Source organism: Acomys minous, assembly GCF_964271855.1.
Source record: "Acomys minous genome assembly, chromosome: 1".
Lineage (NCBI taxonomy): Eukaryota > Metazoa > Chordata > Mammalia > Rodentia > Muridae > Acomys > Acomys minous.
The window spans coordinates 11215212-11237490 of record NC_140483.1 but is presented as its reverse complement, the minus strand read 5'-3'; the positions used below and the strand labels follow the sequence as shown (position 1 = coordinate 11237490).

The 22279-nt window shown below is 46.2% G+C and overlaps 1 protein-coding gene across 2 annotated transcripts in view; it reads left to right on the top strand.

Annotated features, from left to right (window-relative positions):
- DUSP10 (dual specificity phosphatase 10) overlaps positions 1 to 21929 on the top strand; it is a 38326-nt gene extending 16397 nt beyond the window's left edge. For both annotated transcript variants that reach the window (XM_084795108.1, XM_084795109.1), the window contains exons 3-4: positions 18271 to 18642; positions 21363 to 21929. In XM_084795108.1, coding sequence (XP_084651234.1) covers positions 18271 to 18642; positions 21363 to 21628 — 638 coding nt within the window. In that variant the 3' untranslated portion in view covers positions 21629 to 21929. The remainder of the gene's footprint in view (positions 1 to 18270; positions 18643 to 21362) is intronic.
- Positions 21930 to 22279: the final 350 nt, after the last annotated feature.

Genomic DNA, 22279 nt, shown 5'->3' with positions numbered 1-22279 from the left:
TCCCCCATGTCCCATTTTTTAGGTACACCACTAAAGTCCCCAAAGTCCTTTAGCAAACACGGAAACATGGAACCATAAATATCCTCAGGCACTCAGGTGTGTGCAGCACGCTGACTTAACTGCCAGGCCATCTCAGCTGGGCCACCCACCTTTGAAACCTGCTCTCTCACTAAACTCACTCTTGCACTTGGGCTAGATTGTTTGGATTGTGAACCCACTCTAAGATCATTGTCTCCCTAACCAACCCCTGAGATGTGCACCAATGGACCTGGATTTTACATGGTTGCCAGGGACTTTACATGGTTGCCAGCGACTGTGAACTCATGACTCCATGCTTATGCAGCTGACACTTTAGCTACTGGCCCATCTTGCCAGCCCAGCGTCCATGTCTCCTGTGAAAAGTTTTGAAAATGCTCTGAGACCTGAGGCCCAGATCTTCCAAAGCTGTCCAAACAACGACCTTGACAATCATCTCCTAGGAGCGACCATCTTCCTGGGGTTGTTCTAGGTGTACAGGTTTTCCCACCCAGTGGAGTGGGGTTCCTGGCTGGTGGCTCTGGAAGTAACCCAAGAGGACCACGAGCATCATTCTGTGACTCAACAGGGCCCCAGCCTCTTCCTTCTCTCTCTCTCTACAGCCACTCAGAGCCCTTGAACCTTTCTCATCTGGCCACATAGCGCCTTCCAGGGGTCTTTGCCCATCCAAAGCCATTATGAATGGCTACTTGATTGTGCAAGGATTAAAATATATGCTGAGGAGATATGAGGCTTGGAAACAGAACACATTATGGATAATGGATTGGTGTGTTATTTTTCCGGAGAAAAGAGTGGCTGTTTCACATCTTTGGGGGAGACAGCTGACTTTCTGCTACAATGTAGCTTATAGAACTGTTAGTTTTTGTTATCGGTCATTAATTTTGTATATGTGAACATGTGGACACACATACAAACACATATTCCCTTCTGTTAACATGGGCGGAATGACTTTGGCACTCGGCAGGCACTCATTTAATGAGGATGTTACCTCGACCTGAGCTGTCGCCTCCAGTAGACATGCCTTGCCTGTCTCTGGTCGACAGAGCTAGTCAAAGCTGATCTGAGTCATATGTTTTTGGGTTTCAAAAACCCTCGTGGGTTGCAATGTAAAAGAACTCAGCTGAGTGTAGAAATAAATAAATTTGGCAAAATACATTATTAGTGTTAATTTTGGGCTGTTTCCTTTTTATATTGTTTATGGTGACTAGAAAAAGTAGCCTGCTTACATTTCTATCCAATAAGAGTGATCTTAGGCTAATGATAACTGGTATCGCTACTTTTTAAATGAGAAAATAGAGACTTAGAGCAGTTGAAGTCTCAGGAGCCACTCAGAGTCATGTGGGAAGTCACATGAAGTCTCAGGTCCACCCTGTTATCACTGTGGAATTGTCGTAAACTTATTTTTCTGCCCTCTGGCTCTGATTTCTGGGAGATGACCTCTCACTCTCTGGAATTTACAGAGAGATAAGTAAGTGCCTTAGTTGCAGCCCCAGCAGAGCCCCTTGGCTCACACCTGAGTTTATGTTAATGAGATGACTCAGGGGATGAGCTGGGTCATCATCCATTGGATGGGCCAGCCCTGTGACTGGAGAGCGGAAGCTTGGCACTTAGCCAGCCTCTGCAGAAGAGGCAAGCGGGCTCAGGCTTGAGTTCTATCGCAGCTGATGATGATTCAGTTCCAATCTCACCTAAGGAGACACTAGCACAAAAGCATGGCCTCTCAAGCTCGGAGGCCTAGCAGGAGGGAGTGTCTTGATTTCACAGGACCGAACACAGAAATGCTGTTTGTAATACTCTCAGGCCCTCCATTGTGAGCCACTTCCCTTTGCTGGCTTTGGTTTGGATCCTTCATGTTAAAACCATTAGCATAAGCATACGCGCCTTCCGAAGTTCAGCGAAGTGAAATCTTTTGTTGTTGTTTTTTGTTTTTGTTTTTGTTTTTTTGTTTTTTAGGCAGGATTTCTCTGTGGTTCTGGCTGTCCTGGAACTCACTCTCTAAACCAGGCTGGCCTCGAACTCACATGGATCCACCTGCCTCTGCCTCCCAAGTGCTGGGATTAAAGGTGTGAGCCCAGCCCTAGTGAATTCTTGCACCCAAGGTGCTATGGGGGAGCAGAGAACTTATAAGTCTTTAGAGATGTCAGTGGCCCCAGAAGTGCTGCATTTGTAACTGGCATTTTGGAAGTGAGGGCAGCTGTGTTGGGGACTATGGCCTTCAGCCAGAGTCAACCCTGGAGTCCCTCGTCCGAGCTGCATTGCAGTGTTCTGAGACTAGATCACCTCAGCGTCCGCTTGAAGGCCTGGCATGAAGGGAACACCGCAGCACTTGCTAAGATGTCGAGGCTCCCTTGCTCACCTATTTCCTTGGTGACAACAGTCAGCTTTACTCCGGTCCCACAAAAAAAAAGATGCAGTGTTGGCACTTCAGCTTTAGACTACAAAGCTTTCATGTCGGCAGGCAGACCTGTGATCCTTCCAGGCTGCCATCTTTAGGGGCCCCCTCTATTACTGCATCACCACAGGATGTGGTGACCCGAGCATGTTGGTCTCTCCTTGTTAACAGAGATTCTTGAATATTGATGTTGAGACTTTGTTCCGTTAAGGAAACCAACTTATGGGAATACCCTAAGTGAGGGATTTTCATTGTTCGGTCATTTGCGTTGTTCGGACCCATACTTTTGTTACGTATCTTACTATGTCTCATAACTACGATGCCAAACGATGCTTTTTCTTTGGACACCCCTGTTTCGATATTTTAGCCATGATCCCGTATGTTTATTTTTGTCTATTTTGTTTTGCTTTCTCCTTCCTGGCTTGAAATAGACACAGTCTCCCCTCGTGGCCATTACTTGTTAGCTGTGCTCAGACTAGGCCTGTCCAGCACAGCCTTCTTAGGTCAGCAGCTCCTAGAAAGTTGACTCCTCTAGGTGCTCTGGAAAGTGGGTTCCTAAGAAAAGAAAAGAAAAGAAAAGAAAAGAAGAAAAGAAAAGAAAACTCTGTCATCACATGGAGGGAGGGTTCCTGTAAGAAACAGGAGTGAAACAAATGGGCCACCGGGTTGTGAAATCTCCTAGAACGCCCACAGGGACTGAGAACCTGCTTAACTTGGTCTGGCCCTGGGCACTTTGCATCCCATCACCAATCCAGGCTTGGTCATTAGAGGTTTAATGGTGGCACTTGTCCAGCCAAATAACTGACAGAAACTCTGCCACCCCTCAGTGAAGGTGAAGGTGTCGGCAGCTCCCGCCACCCTCAGAGGAGGTGAGGGTTGAGGTGTCAGCCTCAGTTTCTAAAAGAGATAGCCCCAGAGTTGGATGCCTTCTTCCTCATGGTACTTTCAAATGCTTGGCCCTCCTGTGGACCACAGGCTTCAAGGTGCACCATTTAAGGTGCAAGTATGAGCTACAGCCCTGTGAGCGAGCAAGGCCTGTAGGAACTCTTTTCAGGGGAGAGGAAGCTCTCATTTTTGAAGTAAAAGCTCTTAGGATACAATCCCAGTATCTTACTTATCTTTATATTTGTGTGTCTGTGTTTGCACGCGTGCTTATGCGTGCCTGCGCTTACCCAGATGTCTGTAGTGTGTGGCGTGTGTCGGAGGGGTGCACTTGTGCTTGCCTGGTGTGTCCAGTGAGCTCCTGGAATTCTCCTGTTTCTGCCTCACGGGGATGCCGGGATTCTTCTGCGGTTGCTGGGATTCGAACTCCTGTCCTCATATTGCCCAGCAAGCATTTTACCCATTGAGCTGTCTGTCTCTTTGATAATGTGATTTTAAGTGACCTCACATGTAAATAAGCTGCCTGCCCGTTCAGAGTTAATAAGGGGGACCCAGGAATGCCTGGCTGCAGAGCTGGAGTTGTGGTCCGTCAGTAGGGAGAGAATCAGAGCCACTGGGTCAATGAAGACCCTGCCCAAAGCATCTTTGACTGTTGATCCTGTTTAGGTGAAAGAACTGCCAGGTCTGAGGGCCAGGCCAGACCTTTCTTAGACATATGTCTGGGACAGCACTTCATGAATGCATGCTGAACTGAACCCAGGGCCACCCGGCCTGTTGCCTGACTTCTCTCAACCTTGTCTCTCAAAAGCATTCTTCATCTATCTCTGCCATCTATTGCCCATGAAGAATGTCCAAAGATGTGAGGCATGGCAGAGGAGGGAAAAGGTTAGAGGCCACTAAGTATGACGGATCTAGGTCTCAACCCCAGCGGAGGACCCATTTGTCACATGTAAGGCCTGATGCTGTCTCTTTACCTCTTCCTCAGCCTGGGACCAGCATAATTCACCCGCCCCACACCTGCCTGCACGAGCTGCAGCCCGTGGCACCCTCCAGGCCAGCCTCCCCAATATTTCCAGAATGTTCTGGCATCCACACTTTGCTACAGTTTCCTCTAATGTTTCCTCATCCTCGTCCCTTCTTTTCTCTCCAATTAGATTTATCTTTGGGGACTATTTTTAATCCGCCAAGTCCCTAGCATAATGCAGAACAACACATCGTTAATGGCCCTTTCTGGCCCGTTCCGATGTTCATTTCATCTAAAAATATGTAATGAGCACTTGCTATTCAGAGTAGACGGCACAGACTGAATACTTACAATTTCACTGAATAACTCGTTTAGTAGTAGTTCATTTAATTACTGCGCCAACTCTGTTGCCCATTGATGCTCTGCTTTACTCAGAAGGAAGCTAGGATATGAAGACACCAAACAACCTTCCTGAGCCTGACCAGAAGAGGTGTGGGGTAACCTGCCACCAGCAACACTAAGCAGACATGCCCTGCCTCCTCTCAGACTAATAATACCCCGGCTATCCTGGGCTCCACTTTTTAGTAGTATTTAAAAAAAAGCGGGGTGACTTTAATAAATTCAGATGGTGGCAGATGTTCTGAGGACAATAAAATGCAATGATACATCTAGTCAAAGAGTTAGCTGAGAGAATGGTCATAAATCAAATGTCTGGAAAGAGCCCTTCTAGAAGACCACATTGCTGAGGCCTGTGTCACCTGTGTGGGTCACAGAGGAAACCAGTATCCTTGTGCTGTATGCTCTGTAATGGTTAGGATATGGTGGGGTGTAGCCCTCAGGGGACTGTGTGTTGGAGATGTCTTCCCCAGCATGCTGATGTTGCAAAGCTGTGGCACCTCAAAAAAGGTCAAGTTGGGGCGCTGCCCTTGGAAGAGCATGAGACTGGTTTTTGTGGAATCCTGAGGGAGTTATAAAAAATAAAATAAAAATAAAAAAAAAAAAGAAGTGGTAAGACCAGCCCCTCTGTTACTTGGTTTTCTGTCCCCCATTTATTCATTATCCCACCTGTGATGGCATGGCTGAGGTGACCTTCATCAGAGAGCATGCCATACTGTTTAGAATGTTAGTCTCTGAGACAGAACTAAACAAATCTCTTTTCCTTATCCTCGGCCTCAACGACCTTGTTGTGGGAACAGAAAGCACACTCGCCTACCATGCAGAATAGTTCTGTGGAGGACTCTTCTACGTCTCTGGCAGTTCCTTGGCTGACAGCCCCAGGTTGTCCTAACACTTAACACAATTCAGACACTATATCCTTGGAAATAGTGTCAGATCCCACGTACCAAAGGCCCAAATGCACACACGAGAACTCCCCAACTCCTGATGCCAGTTGTGACTCCCAGGGCGTAGCTTGCATTTCTGACCAACTACCGGTGGTCAATGACAGTTCTCACAACTCATCCCCCAGATTTGCTTAAGTTTCCCTGACAGCTCACAGAAATTGGGGAAACAGTTAATGTCCTTGCTTATTATAAAGAATATTATAAAGCCTGCACAGGAGCAGGCAGCCAGCGGCGATGGATCAGACAAGCAGTGGGAAGGCGCATGCGGCTCTTGTGTCTCTCCAGTCACTTCCATGCTACTCAGCCATCTGCAAGCTCCCAAAACCTTGTTCTTTTGCGTTTTTGTGGAGTTCTCATTAAGAAAGAATGATTGATTACATTTTTAAATTTTTGGCCATAGGTGAGCAATTCAATTTCATCTTCATCTTTAGAGCAAGATTGAGGGCTGGAACTCAAATTCCCCAGCCTGTAACCCTGCTCTGTGCTTTCTGGTACACCCTCTTCTACCCAGAGGGTGTTTAAGGCTCCTAGACCACTAGTCAGATCATTAGGATACACATAGTCACTCTAGCCTGTGGAGATTGCCAGGGTTATAGAAGCCTGGGTACTAGCACTTAGACAGAGTTGGGTGTGTATTGCTCAGTATCACATATCACTTTGAAGGAAGCCTGAAAGAGTGACCAGTAAGCACCCTAGGGCCCTGGAACAGTTAGATCCTACAGGCTTCACGCCTCACCACCTGACACTGTTCTTACTGTGGCTCACCTACGCCTGGTTTGTGTTGTAGTGAGGCTTTGTTGAGCTTAAGGAATGTTGGGGGGGGGGGGCAAGGGAGAGAAGCTTAAGGATTACCCATGGGCTTGATTCCAGAGTAGCTGTGAGTCCCTGGCCTCAGGATTTTTCCACCCTGTGCTGTGTTGGGCATGTTGGACTGTGCCTGCGAAGTTCCAAGATGCCAGGTGTGGAGTGCTTAGTGTCAGGGCCTTCACGTCCCAGACTGCAGTGACTGTGACTTTGGGTGGCTCCCCGGCAACCGTGAGCTCGTGTTGGCAATGTGTGGTCCGAGCTCAGCTCCTCAGACACAGGCTGGCAGTTTTGGTTGAGGCCATCCCAGCTCTTGACCGGATACTGTAGCCTGGCACTACAACGCCCAGCACCAGAGGTTTCTCACAGTGTGAATGGAGGCCATGCCTGGGTGCAGTTTGACCTTGCCAAGCTCAGCCATTGTGGGTGATCTGACTGTGGTACGTGGCTGCAGAGACAGCTCCTGCCTTCTCGTTCTGGCAGCTGATGGCTGGTACTCATCCTTGCTAACTATTGCCAAATGTAGACTTTAGCTCTGACTTTAGGAAGCTGTTGCTATACTTTTTTGTGGACTGAAACCTCTGGCTCAAGAAAGCATTGCAAACTGTGACAGGAGCGATTGAGTCTTTCCCTTGTCGCCTCCTGAATTCCCCTAGTCTAGGCCCTTTGACCTTCGGGTCATTCTAAAGCCCATGGTTGTAAAAAGCCATTGTTTGAATGTGGGGTTTCCTTCAAGACAAGCTTGAGCGGCTTATGCACTTGAGTGGCCAGTTCCCCACATCACCATGGCTGTGGGTTCCAGCCCAGGCCTCACTTAAAACCTTGTTCTCCTCCTCCCTCCTCTTATCATAGATGATTTTTGATGACTTTCTCTGAATGCAGTGTCCAGTGGGAATGTTTCATGGCAGAAGAATGCACTCCCTTGAGGCTTGCTCTGGGCATTTCTAGGGATTTATTCAATTGGACTTTACTTAAATCCCACAGGGAAACATATTTTCCGCTGTGAAGTTGTGATGTATTTAATTTGGGGCCTAAGATAAATGTGGTCCTGGGGTGCATGGACGGTAAAGCAGGTTTTCCTTTGGGGCTGACCGGGCTGGTTTAATGAGCAGCTGTATCTGTTTGTTTAGCAATGCTTGAGTATTTAAGCTTCTCCTGCCGTGAAAAGAATTATTTGCCCCTTCTTCAGAGAATTAAATGAGCAACACGGGGTGGATGAAATATGTGCTTCAGCTCCTGGGGAAAAGATGGCTTTGACTTACAACACCATCCCATGACCACTCCCCCTCTTCAGCCTCACAGGGTCACCCCAGTGTGCTCCCTTTCCCCTCTGGATTAATCAGAGAAGGTAGAGTTTTGACACAGTACGGAATGCTCTCCCAAGCACATACAAAGTCTCTAGCGAAGACAAGTCTTGGCTCAGAAGAAATGGCTGGTCCATGATGAGGTTGAGGGATGACTTTGAGAAAGGATAACTTCTGTGAATGCTGCCAGCAAGTAGAACTAAAGTTCTAGAAGGTTCTATGTGCTTGCCTCTTAGGGGCTTGCCAAATGCTTTAGGCAGCTCCCACCCCCACCTCCATCTTGACCTTGGACTTCTGCTGGTCTATAAGGTTTGGTGTCAACTTAGGTTGGCTCTCAGGAACCTTGTTCTTAGGTAGCCCACAAGTTCTGGTGTGACTCTTGAAAAGCAGGTCTTCTAATATGCATACACATATATACAGAGTTATACTTGGAAATAAAATAAAAAGTGGTACTGTATTAGTCTGCTTCGATTTTTTTTTCTGTTGAGATAACAAAATGCTCAGTGCTGGATACTTTACAAAGGAAAAAACCAAAACTGATTTCTTGGTTTTAAAAGTCAGGAGTTCAAAATGGTGTGGCTTCAGTAAGGACTTGGTTGTGGATAACAGTTCAGTTGTGGAAATATGTGCAAACAAGATCATCTGTCAAGAGTGGAAGACACAGAGACACTCAAGCCTTTGCCTGCTGTCCCTGGTATTAACTTGGGTCATGTGAGAAATATATTCTCCTCTTCCAAGCCTGGTGTCTGTTGACCTTATGACCTCTTGCTATGCCCCACCTGTTAAAAGGTTCCGCTACTTGTCAACATTTCCACACAACAGACAAAGGTCCTAATATTTGTACTTTGAGTACTCTCTCAAAGCACATCACACCACAGCAAGTTGCTAGAACAAAATACCCTGGGCTGGGTAACTTAACTGGAATTCGTTCTCCCATAGCACAAGAGGCCAAAACTGTAAGGTATGCAAGGTTGGAGAAACCAACCTTCTCTCTGCTGCCTCCTCACACCTGCTCCCTCACCCAGCCTATTTCTTGTTTGTGTGTGGATGGCAGGTGTGCATATGTCACAATGTACTCTAGAGGTCAGAATGAGGGGAAGGGGTGGACCAAGAGGCAGAGGCCAGCTGCAGGTGGATGGGGAGGAGCTGGGGCCCGCTCCCCCATTAGGATCACAGGGTTTTGTGCAAAGCCTAAGCCGGTTCCTGGCACAGGGACTCAGCGATCTTACAGTTTGACTCCGGTTCACATAAAAGTCAGAAGCGCTTGAAAGCAGGCCCAGAGCGTTTTAATTGTCGTGGTTGTGGTGGAAACTTACATGACTGTCATCAGCTGTCGCTTCTGGCAGTACTTTCTGCGCTAATGTAAATAAATGAGGTAACAGGTTTAAAGAGGCAGGCTGTATTTACATACTTGTGAAGTAGCCTCAAACAGCCTGCCCCAGTTATTCAAACACACACCAACGAAATGTGTGGCTGCTTCCTGCGTGCAGGTTACTCATTAAAGCTGGAAAGTCGTAGGCTCTGAAGGGGAGCAGAAGGGTGCCTCCCTTCATGGTTTTTGTTGTTGTTGTTGTTTTGTTTTTGTTTTTGTTTTGTTTTTGTTTTTGTTGTTGTTGTTGTTGTTGTTGTTGTTGTTTTACCTGAGAGTGCCTTTTTGGAGAGGATTGGCTCCCTCAGCAAAGTTTAACCACCCTCACCTCCTACCCTCTCCACCCAGCCATTTTCTCTAACAGTTCTATAAGGATGGTGCTTGGAAGGGCTGGGCACTGCTTCAGAGCTGGGAGAGTGAGGTGGCGGAGCGGGGAGGAATCCTGAAAATTCTGATCAAGCATTCCTGCCTCGGCACGTCTTGGAAGGCTTCCAAAGCAAGCTAGATTTTCAGTTGTATAAATCACAGGGTCCTTCTGACTCAGTTCTACTTTTTGCAGGTAAATATTTAGATAAGTTATTTTTGGTGCAGGTGGGGGCCGTGTACACATGCCACTATGTGTGTGATTGTGTGTGTGTGTGTGATGTGTGTGTGTGTGTGTGTGTGTGTGTGTGTGTGATGAGTGTGTGTGTGTGTGATGAGTGTGTGTGTGTGTGTGTGTGTGTGATGAGTGTGTGTGTGTGTGTGTGTGTGTGTGTGATGAGTGTGTGTGTGATGAGTGTGTGTGTGTGTGTGTGTGTGTGTGTGTGATGAGTGTGTGTGTGATGAGTGTGTGTGTGTGTGTGTGTGTGTGTGTGTGTGTGTGATGAGTGTGTGTGTGTGTGTGATGAGTGTGTGTGTGTGTGTGTGTGTGTGTGTGTGTGATGAGTGTGTGTGTGATGAGTGTGTGTGTGTGTGTGTGTGTGTGTGTGTGTGTAGGTCAAAGGTTGGCATTTTGTGTCCTCTCCAATCACTGTCCACCCTATTATTATTGGAGGCAGGCTCTCTTGCTGAACCGGAGGCTCACCAATCCATGTAGGTTTGCTGACCAGGGATCCCTGAGGACCCTCCGGTCTCCGCCGCCCCAGTGCTGGGATTCATGCCACCCAGCCATGCTTCTTTTGTGGGTTCTGGGGGGGTCCAAACTCAGGTCCTCGTGCTTACAAAGCAAGGACTTTCTCCTCGGCAACCTCGACACGTCTAGGGTTTTAAAAGTATATCCATAATGAAGTTACTGTAAAGATGTTGCTATCGAAGGAGCCACGAGACACCGTGCACAAATGCAGGCAGTGAGTGAGCCCCTGCCCTCTGAAGGATGGGCATATAGCAGCACAGGCTCAGAACCAAGCCTCTTGCTTAGGACACAAGGATACAGGAAGGAGCATGAGCTGGTGCGGAGTCTCTTGGTGCATTCATAGCCCAGTATAGTTTCTTTCCAGAAGGCTGGGGTTGTTTTGTTTAAGCAAGGCCCACAATTGGGGCAGAGGAGTGGAAGGCACTTGGAGGAAAGCAGAAACAACCAAGGTTAGAAGCCTGTGCAGAGGTGCCTAGTTCCTATAAGCATCTGTGATCTGTCATATTCTTTGGTCCAACACAAAAATCCAAAGGAAAGATTCAGTGAATTCCAAATTCAAACAAATTCTGGTACAGATTTACCAGAATATGTTTTTCCTTTCTTCTCTCAAAATGTTGTGAAATCCAACTGAGTCATGTTAACTGACATGAAGAACACAGACTGGTGTAAGAAGTCAGTTTGTGAGGAGCTCTGTTTTTCCATTTGAAACAGGATCCCATGAGGCCCACTCTGACTGGCTGAGGCTGGCTTTAAGCTGTTGATCCTCCTACCTCTAGGCTCCCCAGTGCTAGGACCACAGTGTGTGTCACCATGCCTGGTCATAAAAGGCAATTTTGAGGTGACCTCTACCTAGGATCTGTCTCTAAAGTAGACAGCAGGAAGACACACTTCCTTTAAGTGCCCGTGAATGATGTTCATAAGATAAAGCCATAGCTCCCTGCTTTTCCTACAGCCCCTGTTGTACCCAGTATCTCAGCAAGCTACAGCCCCTATGCACAAGGGGACTTAAGTGTTCTTCTCCCCGAGAACCCAGCTTCCACCAAAGCTGTTAATCTGGAAACATAAACATAAAGAGAAAAATTCAAAAATAGAATATTCTGGCATTGTTTTCATTCATAGTTGTGTGCAGACATCCATCTGGTTGCTGAAAGTTTTAGAGAGTACCTCTGAGAAAAGTTGTGAGCCCCCAACTAGTGAGGATCTAGAGGTCTGTGTTATATAAATATGATGTATATGAAAATAGTACTTTTTATTTACCTTTTCTATTGATCAACATTTCCTTAATGAACTGAGTTGCTCACAGAAGTTCATAATCGCTGGTGTGTGTGTGTGGCATTTTTGTTTCATAATTCAGTGCATTTGCCTGTAACAGACTCTTATGTGGCCTAGGCTGACCTCAACCACCTTATAACAGAGGATGGATTTTAACTTCTAATTCTTCTGCCTCTACCTTTCAAGTGCTGGGATTACAAGTATATGCCACTCTCCCCAGTTTATATAGTATTGAATATTGAACTCAGGGCTGTGTCTATACTAGGTAAGCCCTCTACCAACTGAGCCATATCCCCAGCCCATCATAATTTTATTTCGATAATGTCTAAGACCACATATTATATTCTTACATATCACTTCTATAAACACACACATAGTTTTTTTTTTCCCCACATATTCTAAGCAAGTTTGTTGGGAATGCATTTTTTTTTTCTGCTTGTAGATCTTAGCTGTCTTTCTCCCTCCTCAGTTGAGGAAGTTTACAAAGGCCTAACTGCAGAGAGTTTTCCAGGGATGGTGCAGCCCTGCTTAGCCTTTAAACTGGCTTTAAAGTTTGATGCTTTCTTGATTATATCTTTTCATACACTGGGCATTTCATAGTGAAGGTAGCCCACACTGGTTCCGAGAAGCCATCAAATGGTACAGGTGTAAGAATCCTCTTCACCCAGTGTTCACCAACAACCACTGGACTCAGCCCCTTACCCTCTTCTCCTGTTTCTCTTTGCCTTTGTTTGAGTCCGTATATGCTGGGAGGCAGCACCTTCATTCCTCTCCTGACCACGGTATAGCTTCCTTTCTCTCTCCTTGGGGGAGAAGTATAGCTTTCCACAGGATAGGATCCTAAGATAATTTGACTGATGCCTTCTGCTATTGGACTTGAAATCACTGGTGCTGTCAAACAGCCACTCTCGTCTATGGAGTATGTGGAGAAGTTCAGAGAAATGAACAGCAGAGATGCTTTGGATAGCTGCAGCTGGCTTCCCATGTATTTCTCATATTGGGTGGGAGTGAAGTGCTCTGCCCTCCATCTCCAGCCATTTCTGCCTTAGACGACATCAGTCATTCTTTAAACGTCCGTCCTATCTTTGAGCCTGCAGACCTTAGGAGACTGTGCTGATGTATTATCCTTTCCACTGGAGGGCTACAAAGCAGTATTTATTACATGCCAATAATTCTGTCATCTGTAAGATATATTATTCAAGCTGTATCTGTGTTGACATCTTTGGGGTGGATATCTAAGTTACTGATGTGGGAACTGAGATGTGGGTGTATTAAATAACCCGCTGGAGGTGGTGCAGATGGTGAAGGCTAGGAGCAGGTTTTAACACAGACTTGCTCCATCTAATCTTCACCGCTGCCAATGTCCTGCCTGAGAACCCAGTAAGAAAAAGCAAGGCACTCAACAGTAGTCGCTGGTATTCTGGCAGCAAACAGTAAGAGTGCTGTTACGAGTAGCACCTCAGCCTTCTGTAGACCTCCTGACCGCGTTCTCCTTCTTACATTTCTGCCTAAGGCTCACTTCCGAGCTTAGCAGGAAGTCTGTGTATGGAAGGGCTGTCCTCTGTAGAACACAGATGTCTCCTGATTATGCATTCAGCATGTGGACGTTGGTTCTTTAACCCTGAGGCCAGAAAAATCACGTCCCAGAAGGCACCGTGGCAGCTAACAAGGACAGGAGTGGAAGTGTGGCTACAGAAAAGGGTTTGTGAGAGTCTGTCTCCCCCCAGGGGCTCCCACTGTCTGGTCATGGCAGGTGGCTTTCAGACATTTTCCTTTTGAGGTGCTGGGTATTTCATAATTGCCATTCAAACTCATGTACTCAAAGCCAAGAAAATCTGGTTTGAGAAAAGGTTTGAAAAAACTTGTGCATGACTCAAAAATATTTGCATTGATAACCTCAAGCTCTTTTGTGCTAAGGGAGTCTACCCAGTCTGCAGTGGGGGCGCTGAGGGGAAGGATAAGAACTATTTCATTTTTTAAAAACACAGTTCCTGCCTGGAGAGATGGCTCAGAGGTTAAGAGCACTGACTGCTCTTCCAAAGGTCATGAGTTCAATTCCCAGCAACCACATGTTGGCTCACAACCATCTATAATGAGATCTGTATACATAATAACTAAATAAGTCTTTTTTAAAAATACAAATAAATAAAATAAAAACCCAGTTCCCAGTAAAACAAGAATCCCAAATCTTTATTGGGAAAGCTAATCCAGCTGGAAGAAATCAGATCTGTTGTTCAGGAAAGACAGGGCCTGTTGTTTACTTTCAGAAAGAATTATGTTATTCAGACCTTACAACTTCTCAGATAAGTTGTCCCCTGGTTATTTCATAAATAAAAATTTAAGCTGGGCATGATGGTGTAGCACTCAGGGTGTAGCCTGAGGTAGGAAGCTTGCCATGAGCTTGGGGCCACCTTGGTCTACAGAGTACCAAACCAGCCTGAAATGCAGACAAATATCCTTAACCAAGAAAAGACCAGTAGCCGGGCATAGTGGCACATGCCTTCAACGCCAGCACTCGGGAGGCAGAAGCAGGTGGATCACTATGAGTTAGAGGCCAGCCTGGTCTACAAAGTAACTCCAGGACAGCTAAGACTAGCACAGAGAGACCCTGTCTCAAAACAAAACAAAACAAAACAAAAAACTAAAAACAAAAACAAAAGAAAAGACCAGCAAATAAGTAGATAGATAGATAGATAGATAGATAGATAGATAGATGCTAAAATGTGAAAACTCTAGAGTATTTACTTGTTAGAGTTTTTGTATAACATGGGCTTTGATTTCTAGTTATGAATAAAATGCTCATCATGTGCTCAAAATGGTTTCAACAAACTTTATATTTGTTAGCCAACTTTGTTCTTTGAGTGGTATTGAGATGGGCACTGCAGTTATCTGTCTTTGGTAGGGGGAAACCAAGGAAGAGACAGACGGGAAACCTACCTGGGGTCTCATAGCAAGGGTTTGTCCGGCAGGCTTGGCCTCCACCAGCTGCAGCATTACCAGAGTGTAGGTGAGGACCGGAGGGATGATGTGGACACATGGGATGGGATGCATGTATAGAATGCCGTGTGATGTATCTGTAAACCTTCAAATCGGTGACCTTTACCCTAGCCTATGCATAGGCTCTATGATGTCTGATTTACAGTAAACTGAGCCTTCCTAAGGGAAAGGAATTCACACATATTCCTAGGAAGCTGAGGCCTCACTGGAAGCTGGGCCAGGTGTCTCAACCACTATACTATCCTCCCTCTCTTATGATGATTTGTGAGTGATGCTTTTATTCTTGTGGTGTGTGTGTGTGTGTGTGTGTGTGTGTGTGTGTGTGTGTGTTTGGCTGATCTGCCTGGCCAGTGATCTGTCTCCTCCTCCCCTGAGCAGGGATTACAGACACCCACCATTGTCCCTTGTGTTCACAGGAATGTTGGGGCCCTTTCCTGACTGAGCATCTTCCCAGCCCCTTAGAGTAGTACTCGTAGACAGTCATGCCAAACAGAAGTAAAAGCCCTTCGTTAAGTAGCAGTTGATGGGGTCAAGAGGGCCAGAAATGACCTCATTAGGCCGCCACTCTTCCATTCTTCTGCTGCTTCCAATCCCATCCTCTCCCTGAAGAAGTACGAATGGCCTCCAGGCAGGTTTCTCTGAAACACGCCTGTGAGATACGGAGGCTCCACTTCAGCATGTCGCTGCACATCGCCCTGTGTGAGAGCAGATGCCTGGCATGAGCAGACTTAGCTGGAGGCTCTCTCTTGAGATCCTCAGTGAGAGCTGCCTTGTCCGGCTGAGGTGTTTGGAGCACATAAGGCCTGTCCCCTCCCCCCCCCCCCAACAGTGAGCATCTTTCCCACATGGCTCAGACGTCCAACACACATCTTTTTGCACAGGCACACAACACCCTGTGGTGGAAGCTCTCTGTGTGTCAGTGTCAGACTCCCTCTGGTCCACCCCTCCCCCATGTTTTACCCCCATTAGGCAAATGGAAGGCCCCTTGCCACCTGTTAGCATTACGTCATTGGCTCCCCAGAACACAGTTGTACCCAAGGCCTTAAACAAAGTAGTTCTTCTTGTATTGTTTGCATTCAAAGAGCTGATATCATGCCAGCTGATGTCATTGTGTGTCTTTGTGTGACTGCTATGGCAACTGGGCAGGTGGGGAGCCTCCGGCTGATGTCACTGGGAAAAGGGGGGCAGAGACTGAGTTTTAAAAAGCTCTACACTAAGGGGGTTTTGTTGGGGGTGGGTGGGAGGTTTTTTTGCATGCTTTTATTTTTTTTTTATTTTCTAGCTAGCTGCTTTTAAGGCAAATTACAGCTTGAATACACTAAGAACTGAGAATCTTCCTCCCCCACTTCCCAGCCTAGCCTTTTGAGTCTAGTTTCCCAGTCTTTCCTCTCAACTTATATGGAAAAATGTTGCAAGTGCCTTTTTCTTAAGAAAAAAAAAAAAAAAGAATTAGGCTCCCCAGCTGGATCAGCACGGGGTGGTTTCCTGGGGCCTTTGTGCAGCCCCTAGATTTCAACACAGCTCCTTCCAGTGTCCTCTGGAGTTTGGGACATGACAGTGGGTAGTTTTACAGTCTCTCTCTTTTTTAAAAAATCATTCCCTCGTGAGGTTTTTCTGGTGCCTTGCAACTTTCTTTGTAGTTGGAAGGCTCCCTTTGGGCCAGGCACCCAGGTATAATGATTTCACCACAGAAGACAGCAGAAAGGGCGGAGTTGATTATAGAAATGAATTTGAATGAATTTAAAGCTCTTAATGTGCTCTCCTAAAAACATGTTTTTTCTTTACATTTCTCCTCTTTTGACCAGTAGTCTGAGCACAGGATGGCCCTTCTAAGTTGACTGTGAATCATTATCATTTCCTACTGAAAATAGGGCTTCTCTTCAGTGTCCCTTGGTTGGGGACACACTCTGTTCAGGTTATCTGCTCTAGTGGTCAAAATGAGACTAGTGAGGAAGAATGGGGTGTCAATTCAAGGCTGGTGGACAAATGGATGCTCTGGCCTTCTGTTTGCGGAGCCGTCTTTGGTTCAGGCTTTGTGCTTTCAGCCTGGTGTCTGGGGACAAGCAAGACCTATGTGACTTGGAAGACATTACTTCCAGGAACTTCCCAGGGTCTCGCATTTGCCCAGAAGGCCCCATAGGTCCCATTCTGCTCTGCTGGGGTTCATGAACATTTGATGACCTCTCCCCAGGTTTCTTAACGTCTCTCTCATGTACATTGTACAGTTTGAGCTCCATAAGCCTTCAGGTTTGGACAAACCTATGTACTTATGTGTAACATAAGAAAGGAAGAGTGGCAACCTCTGATCCATACATTTATTTAATTCTTCTTTTTGTGTGTTAGACTTAAGGCTTTATTTTTTTTCAGAATGTTTTGAATTTAACATCAGACAGAAACATTTTCTTTGGTTTTATGCATAGTTATTCTTTTAATGGCTATATAATATTCCATGGATGAATTTAATAACTTTATTAAGTTTTGTTTTTGGTATTTACTTAGCCTTTTCTTTTTTAACTTCTTCTTCTTCTTCTTCTTCTTCTTATTATTATTATTATTATTATTATTATTACTTAGCCTTTTCTTTTTTAACTTATGATGATGATGATGATGTGCCTGTTAACATTGCTTGTGTTTGTGTATGTGTACAAGTGTAAAAATCAGAGGACAACGTTAGGGAGCCAGTTCTCTGCCTCTACCATTAAACAGATGGTGTTGTGTGAACATCCTGGTGTGTCTAACTGCACACCTGTGCCTGAGTGGTTTCCATAAGTGACTCTGGCTTATACAAGGCCACGTTTGCATGCTAAAAGTGGGAAAACAGGTGCAGCTTAAACCTTTGAAGCGTGTCAGACTCAAATGTTGGAGTTAGAGTGCAGCCTCAAGCTCAGAGCACGCATTAGTGGATCCATCAGGGTCACCATTAATGGCTTAGTGCACTCACAGCCCTTCAAAAGCTAAGCACAGGAAAATGGGCCACTCTCAGATGCCACTCTCCAGGAAGTCAGGATCTACAAATGTCAAGGACTTTGTGGAAAAAGTCATAATGTAGATCCTGAGCCGCTCTTCTCACCGTAACTTACCTTACCCAAGCTTCCTCTGTTGTTTCTCCCTTTGGGCAACCATAGAAGTAACCTGAATAGAAATAGTTTGTCCATGCAGAGTGGCCATGCCAGCCGGGAGATGGAGGGAGTAGCGAATACTTTATACATGTGTTTAAAGACACACACTCAGAGAGACACCATACTGAGACCCACAGAGACAGATAAACTTGTACAACCAGCAAGCCAGTTAACGGTGCTAGCAGGATGATGGCCAGCGTGACCTGGCTTTTCTGCAGCTCCTGCTTGTAACTGCTCTGCCTTCTGTAAAGTAAGTTATAAAGGGTACAGGACAGGTCTGCACAAACTTAGGATACACTCAGAAGTCCTCTGTAGGATGGTGCTATGCCTGCTTGCTTCTTTCACCTTCACTCAGCTCCCAAAGTACAAGGTTCTATATAGGTCAGGGACCATATGTCTGGTAAAGGCAAATCAAATTTCCAGTTGATGAGATTACTGGGTGCTATTTGGACCATGTTCCCAGGCACCTTGGCCCAGTTTGTGCAATAAGAAGCTCAGGGCCCTCTGGGTGTCCAAAATAGGCTTTTTGTTTTTGTTTTTGTTTTTTTTTTTTTAGAGATGTTAAAAGTGCATGTACACACGGTAACCCTCATGTCTCTCAATGGGGAAAGTGACATCTTCTGTGGGTGTCACCTTCTCACTCACATGTGCTGTGCTCTCTGTTTTCCTTCCAGGGGGACTCAGTAGTTTTAAACAGAACCATGAAAACCTCTGTGACAACTCCCTCCAGCTCCAAGAGTGCCGGGAGGTGGGGGGCGGTGCATCTGCGGCCTCAAGCATGCTACCTCAGTCTGTCCCCACCACCCCTGACATCGAGAACGCGGAGCTGACGCCCATCCTGCCCTTCCTCTTCCTCGGCAATGAGCAGGATGCTCAGGACCTAGACACCATGCAGAGGCTCAACATCGGCTACGTCATCAACGTCACCACACACCTTCCCCTATACCACTATGAGAAAGGCCTCTTCAACTACAAGAGGCTGCCAGCCACTGATAGCAACAAGCAGAACCTGCGGCAGTACTTTGAAGAGGCGTTCGAGTTCATTGGTAACTGTCTTAGCTATCTTCTGGGGGGTTGGGGTTGGGGGAGCACCTTCTCTGTTTTTAGGGAAATCCCATCTCAAAGAGGGTAGTAGGTAAGGACCCCATTGCTCTCCACATGTCCACATGTGGGCTGTGGCATGCCTGTACCTGTACACACACACACACACACACACACACACACACACACACACACACACACACGAGAGAGAGAGAGAGAGAGAGAGAGAGAGAGAGAGAGAGAGAGAGAGAGAGAGACAGAGAGGAGAGAGAGAATGAATGAATAAAAACACAGGACCTATTCTTGACTCCTAGCTAGGACTCTTTATCCAACCCTCTAGGCCCATGTTTACCATGCCCTGTTACTTAGTTCCTGACACTGGGTAACAAAGATGCGCTGGGTTCTTGATTCATAAAATCTGAGCCAAGCCTTGAGTCCTCAGCACAGAGTGCTCGTGCTCGTGCTCGTCACCAGGTCGATGAGGAAGCGCCTAGCTGATAGAGGCTGTTAGAAAGGAAAGTGCACCTGACTTAAATCCAGGTGGAGGAAGCTGGGAAGTTGTTTTCCATTTAGCAGGTTGCATGGGCTGGGCTTGCTCTGAGAGATCACAGCCTGGGCGCTTGCATTCCTTCTGGATTACTCAGGCTTACCTCCTCTTTTTAGAAGAAAAACAAAGCTAGTAACAAGCAGCATTGAGTCGGCAAAACAATTACGGGTCACATGTGTGGGCACGACTTTGTTCTCCTTGTCCTCTGATTGGATAAGCTGAAATTTTATAAGGGGCGGGGGGCGGGGGGGGGGGGGGGACACAGCAGCGTTCACAGCATGATAACATTCACCCTTGTTTAATATAAACTGAGCAATGTCCAGGTTTAGGGTTTAACAATGCCAGTTTAACCCCTGAATCACACGACTCCATTTCCAAAGTTCCTGGTGAGCTAGTGTCCCTACAAGCAGGAAAATGGAAGTAGTTGTCATAGGGGGGTGGGGGGGGGGGTCAGAAGACAAAGTCACTCAGCTAGTGCATTAGTAGACCAGGTGGCCAAACCCATGGTGCACCTCTCTCATTTTCTTACCACCATGTTTGGTAGTCTTGGTTTGGGAGGTCACATAGTGTGTACTGAAGAGAAGGTGGCAAAGGGAGAATTTTTTAAAGCATTGTTCTTGGCTCTTAAAGCAAGCTTGCCTATAGATTGGTGAGACAGACGTTTACATCCTGTTTGTCTCTGAGGCTACTGGTAAGCAGCGAGTGTGGGTAACTTAAGCTAAGGGACAAGTCTCTTTCCCCACTTCTTCTCTACCTTATCATTGGCTTGCATTCCCACAGGGACACTTCCTTGAGGATGCATTTTAATCTACAAGTGTCACTAAGATGTTGTCCAGTGTTCACAGGCATCCGAAGCTTTTACTATTAAACATATCACTTCCTGTCGCTCTCCATTCGGAACTACTTGGGACTCCTGCCTTCCAAATGACTGCCATGTTGGAACAGCGTGTGAGGGTGAGGGGTCAGGCACGCAGGAGAGGGCCATGTGGTACATCCGTACTCTATAAGCCTCACCAAGACAACAGTTGGTGCCTTTGGTGAGAAGCTGAGTGTAGGAACTGCTTAGCTGAGCTTTATTTCTTCTCTTTCATTGAGTTTTAGTAAAACTTATGCAATAAATGTCAGCTCTTACAGAGAACAATCTAGAGTATAGAGAAAGGTGTGTGTGTGTGTGTGTGTGTGTGTGTGTGTGTGTATGTGTGTGTGTGTATTGCTAATAGCACTGTTTTTTATGAGCCATGTAACATATATTATCCTGGAAAGTGGAATTAACATTGTTAACCAGGAGAATTTTATCACATGTGCCCGTATGTGTGTGATATAATTTCCATTCCCTCTGTCATCCTTTTTCTTCCCTTTTTGTCAGTGTGTGACTTTAGAGAAACTAGAAAAAGAAGAAGATAGTTGAGAAAGAGAGGTCTGGTACCGTTTATGGTGAGCTTCATGAGTGTGTCAGTGTGTCCTGTTGTAGGTGGAGCTTCTGTCTTCTCCATCTCCTGTGCCATGTCCCCACACATGACTCCCTAGCTCCATCTTCTCTCTGTATGGAGCTGGGAAGATGGCTCAGCAGGTAAAGCACTTACCACACAAGCTAGAGGATGGGGGCTTGGGTCAGCAGACCCATGTAAAAGCCATGTAGCTGTAACAGTTTGCTTGGAATCCCACGGCACCAGGACTGAGATGGGACACCCCAGAGCAAGCTGGCTATTCGGACCAGCAGAAATAGTGAGCTCTGAGTTCAGCAAGAAATGCTGCGTCATATACCATGGAAAGAGATGTCATCAACTATGGACTTCCAGAGATACATGTGAATGTGCACACACACACACACACACACACACACACACACACCTTCCACTCAGCACTCAGAACAATGAAGGGTCAATGTTGTCCACTGTCCTCTCCCCATGCACCTTGTGGCATGTGTATCCACCCGCCCCCCAAAAATTTTTAAAATAAGTTAAGAAAATGCAGACCGACAGCTCCTGATTCCTGCCTGTGGCCAGTTCTATAGCTCGTGACTTGAACACGTACACTCCACCGCTACAGTGTGCTTTGAAACCATCTTAGTCCATTCTTTCTGTACGAAAGGAAATGCCACCGAATCAGGCATACATTAACGCCCCTCTGTCCCAGTCTCTCCTTCTGTACCCTCACCGCCTGCTCTCTGTCCCGCAGAGGAAGCTCATCAATGTGGGAAGGGCCTTCTCATCCACTGCCAGGCCGGTGTGTCCCGCTCTGCCACCATCGTCATCGCCTACTTGATGAAGCACACACGGATGACCATGACTGATGCCTACAAATTCGTCAAAGGCAAACGACCAATTATTTCCCCAAACCTCAACTTCATGGGGCAGTTGCTGGAATTTGAGGAAGACTTAAACAATGGCGTGACACCACGGATCCTTACACCAAAGCTGATGGGCATGGAGACAGTCGTGTGACAGGGGCAGGATGGGAAGGGGCCATGGCTCTGTTAGGAGTTGACCAGGAAGGAAGGGGGATTCTGGCTTTGGTTTTGTTTTTTGTTTTCCTTTACTTACTTACTTTTTTTTTGTTTTTTGTTTTTTAAGTTGGGGGAATGTTTGTGAAAGGAAACAAACTTGTCTAAACTATTTTAATAAGTGTGAGAAAACTATAACTTTTGATGCCATTGAGAGTCACTTCTCTTAAGCTGATATGGCAGGGAGGTTAAAGAGGTCATTTTTTTTTTTAAGCCAACAAATAAAAATGTTACGAAACTTGTTTCTTCCCAGTTTTCCTTGAAGCTGTTGCAGAGTTTTGAGTAAATAGTCTGTGCGGGCTCATAGACTGAAGATACCACACTTCAATTACTAAGAACCAAAGTGAGTGACAATGACATTGACTTTAGACGTGGAACCTACCTGGGCAACCATGTAGAAAGCAAACCCCGCCAACCCACGCCCTGTTGTGCTCACTGGTGAGGAGAGGGACGAGGCAGCCTCGGTGGTTTCAGCTCGCCTCAGGCCTTCTCTGGAGAGACAGAGGCTATTGTTGATTTTGTGTGTTTCATGCTCTGGATCTTTTTCCTCTTCTCTGGGTTTGAGAGAACTTTTTTCCTTTACTAGAAAGAA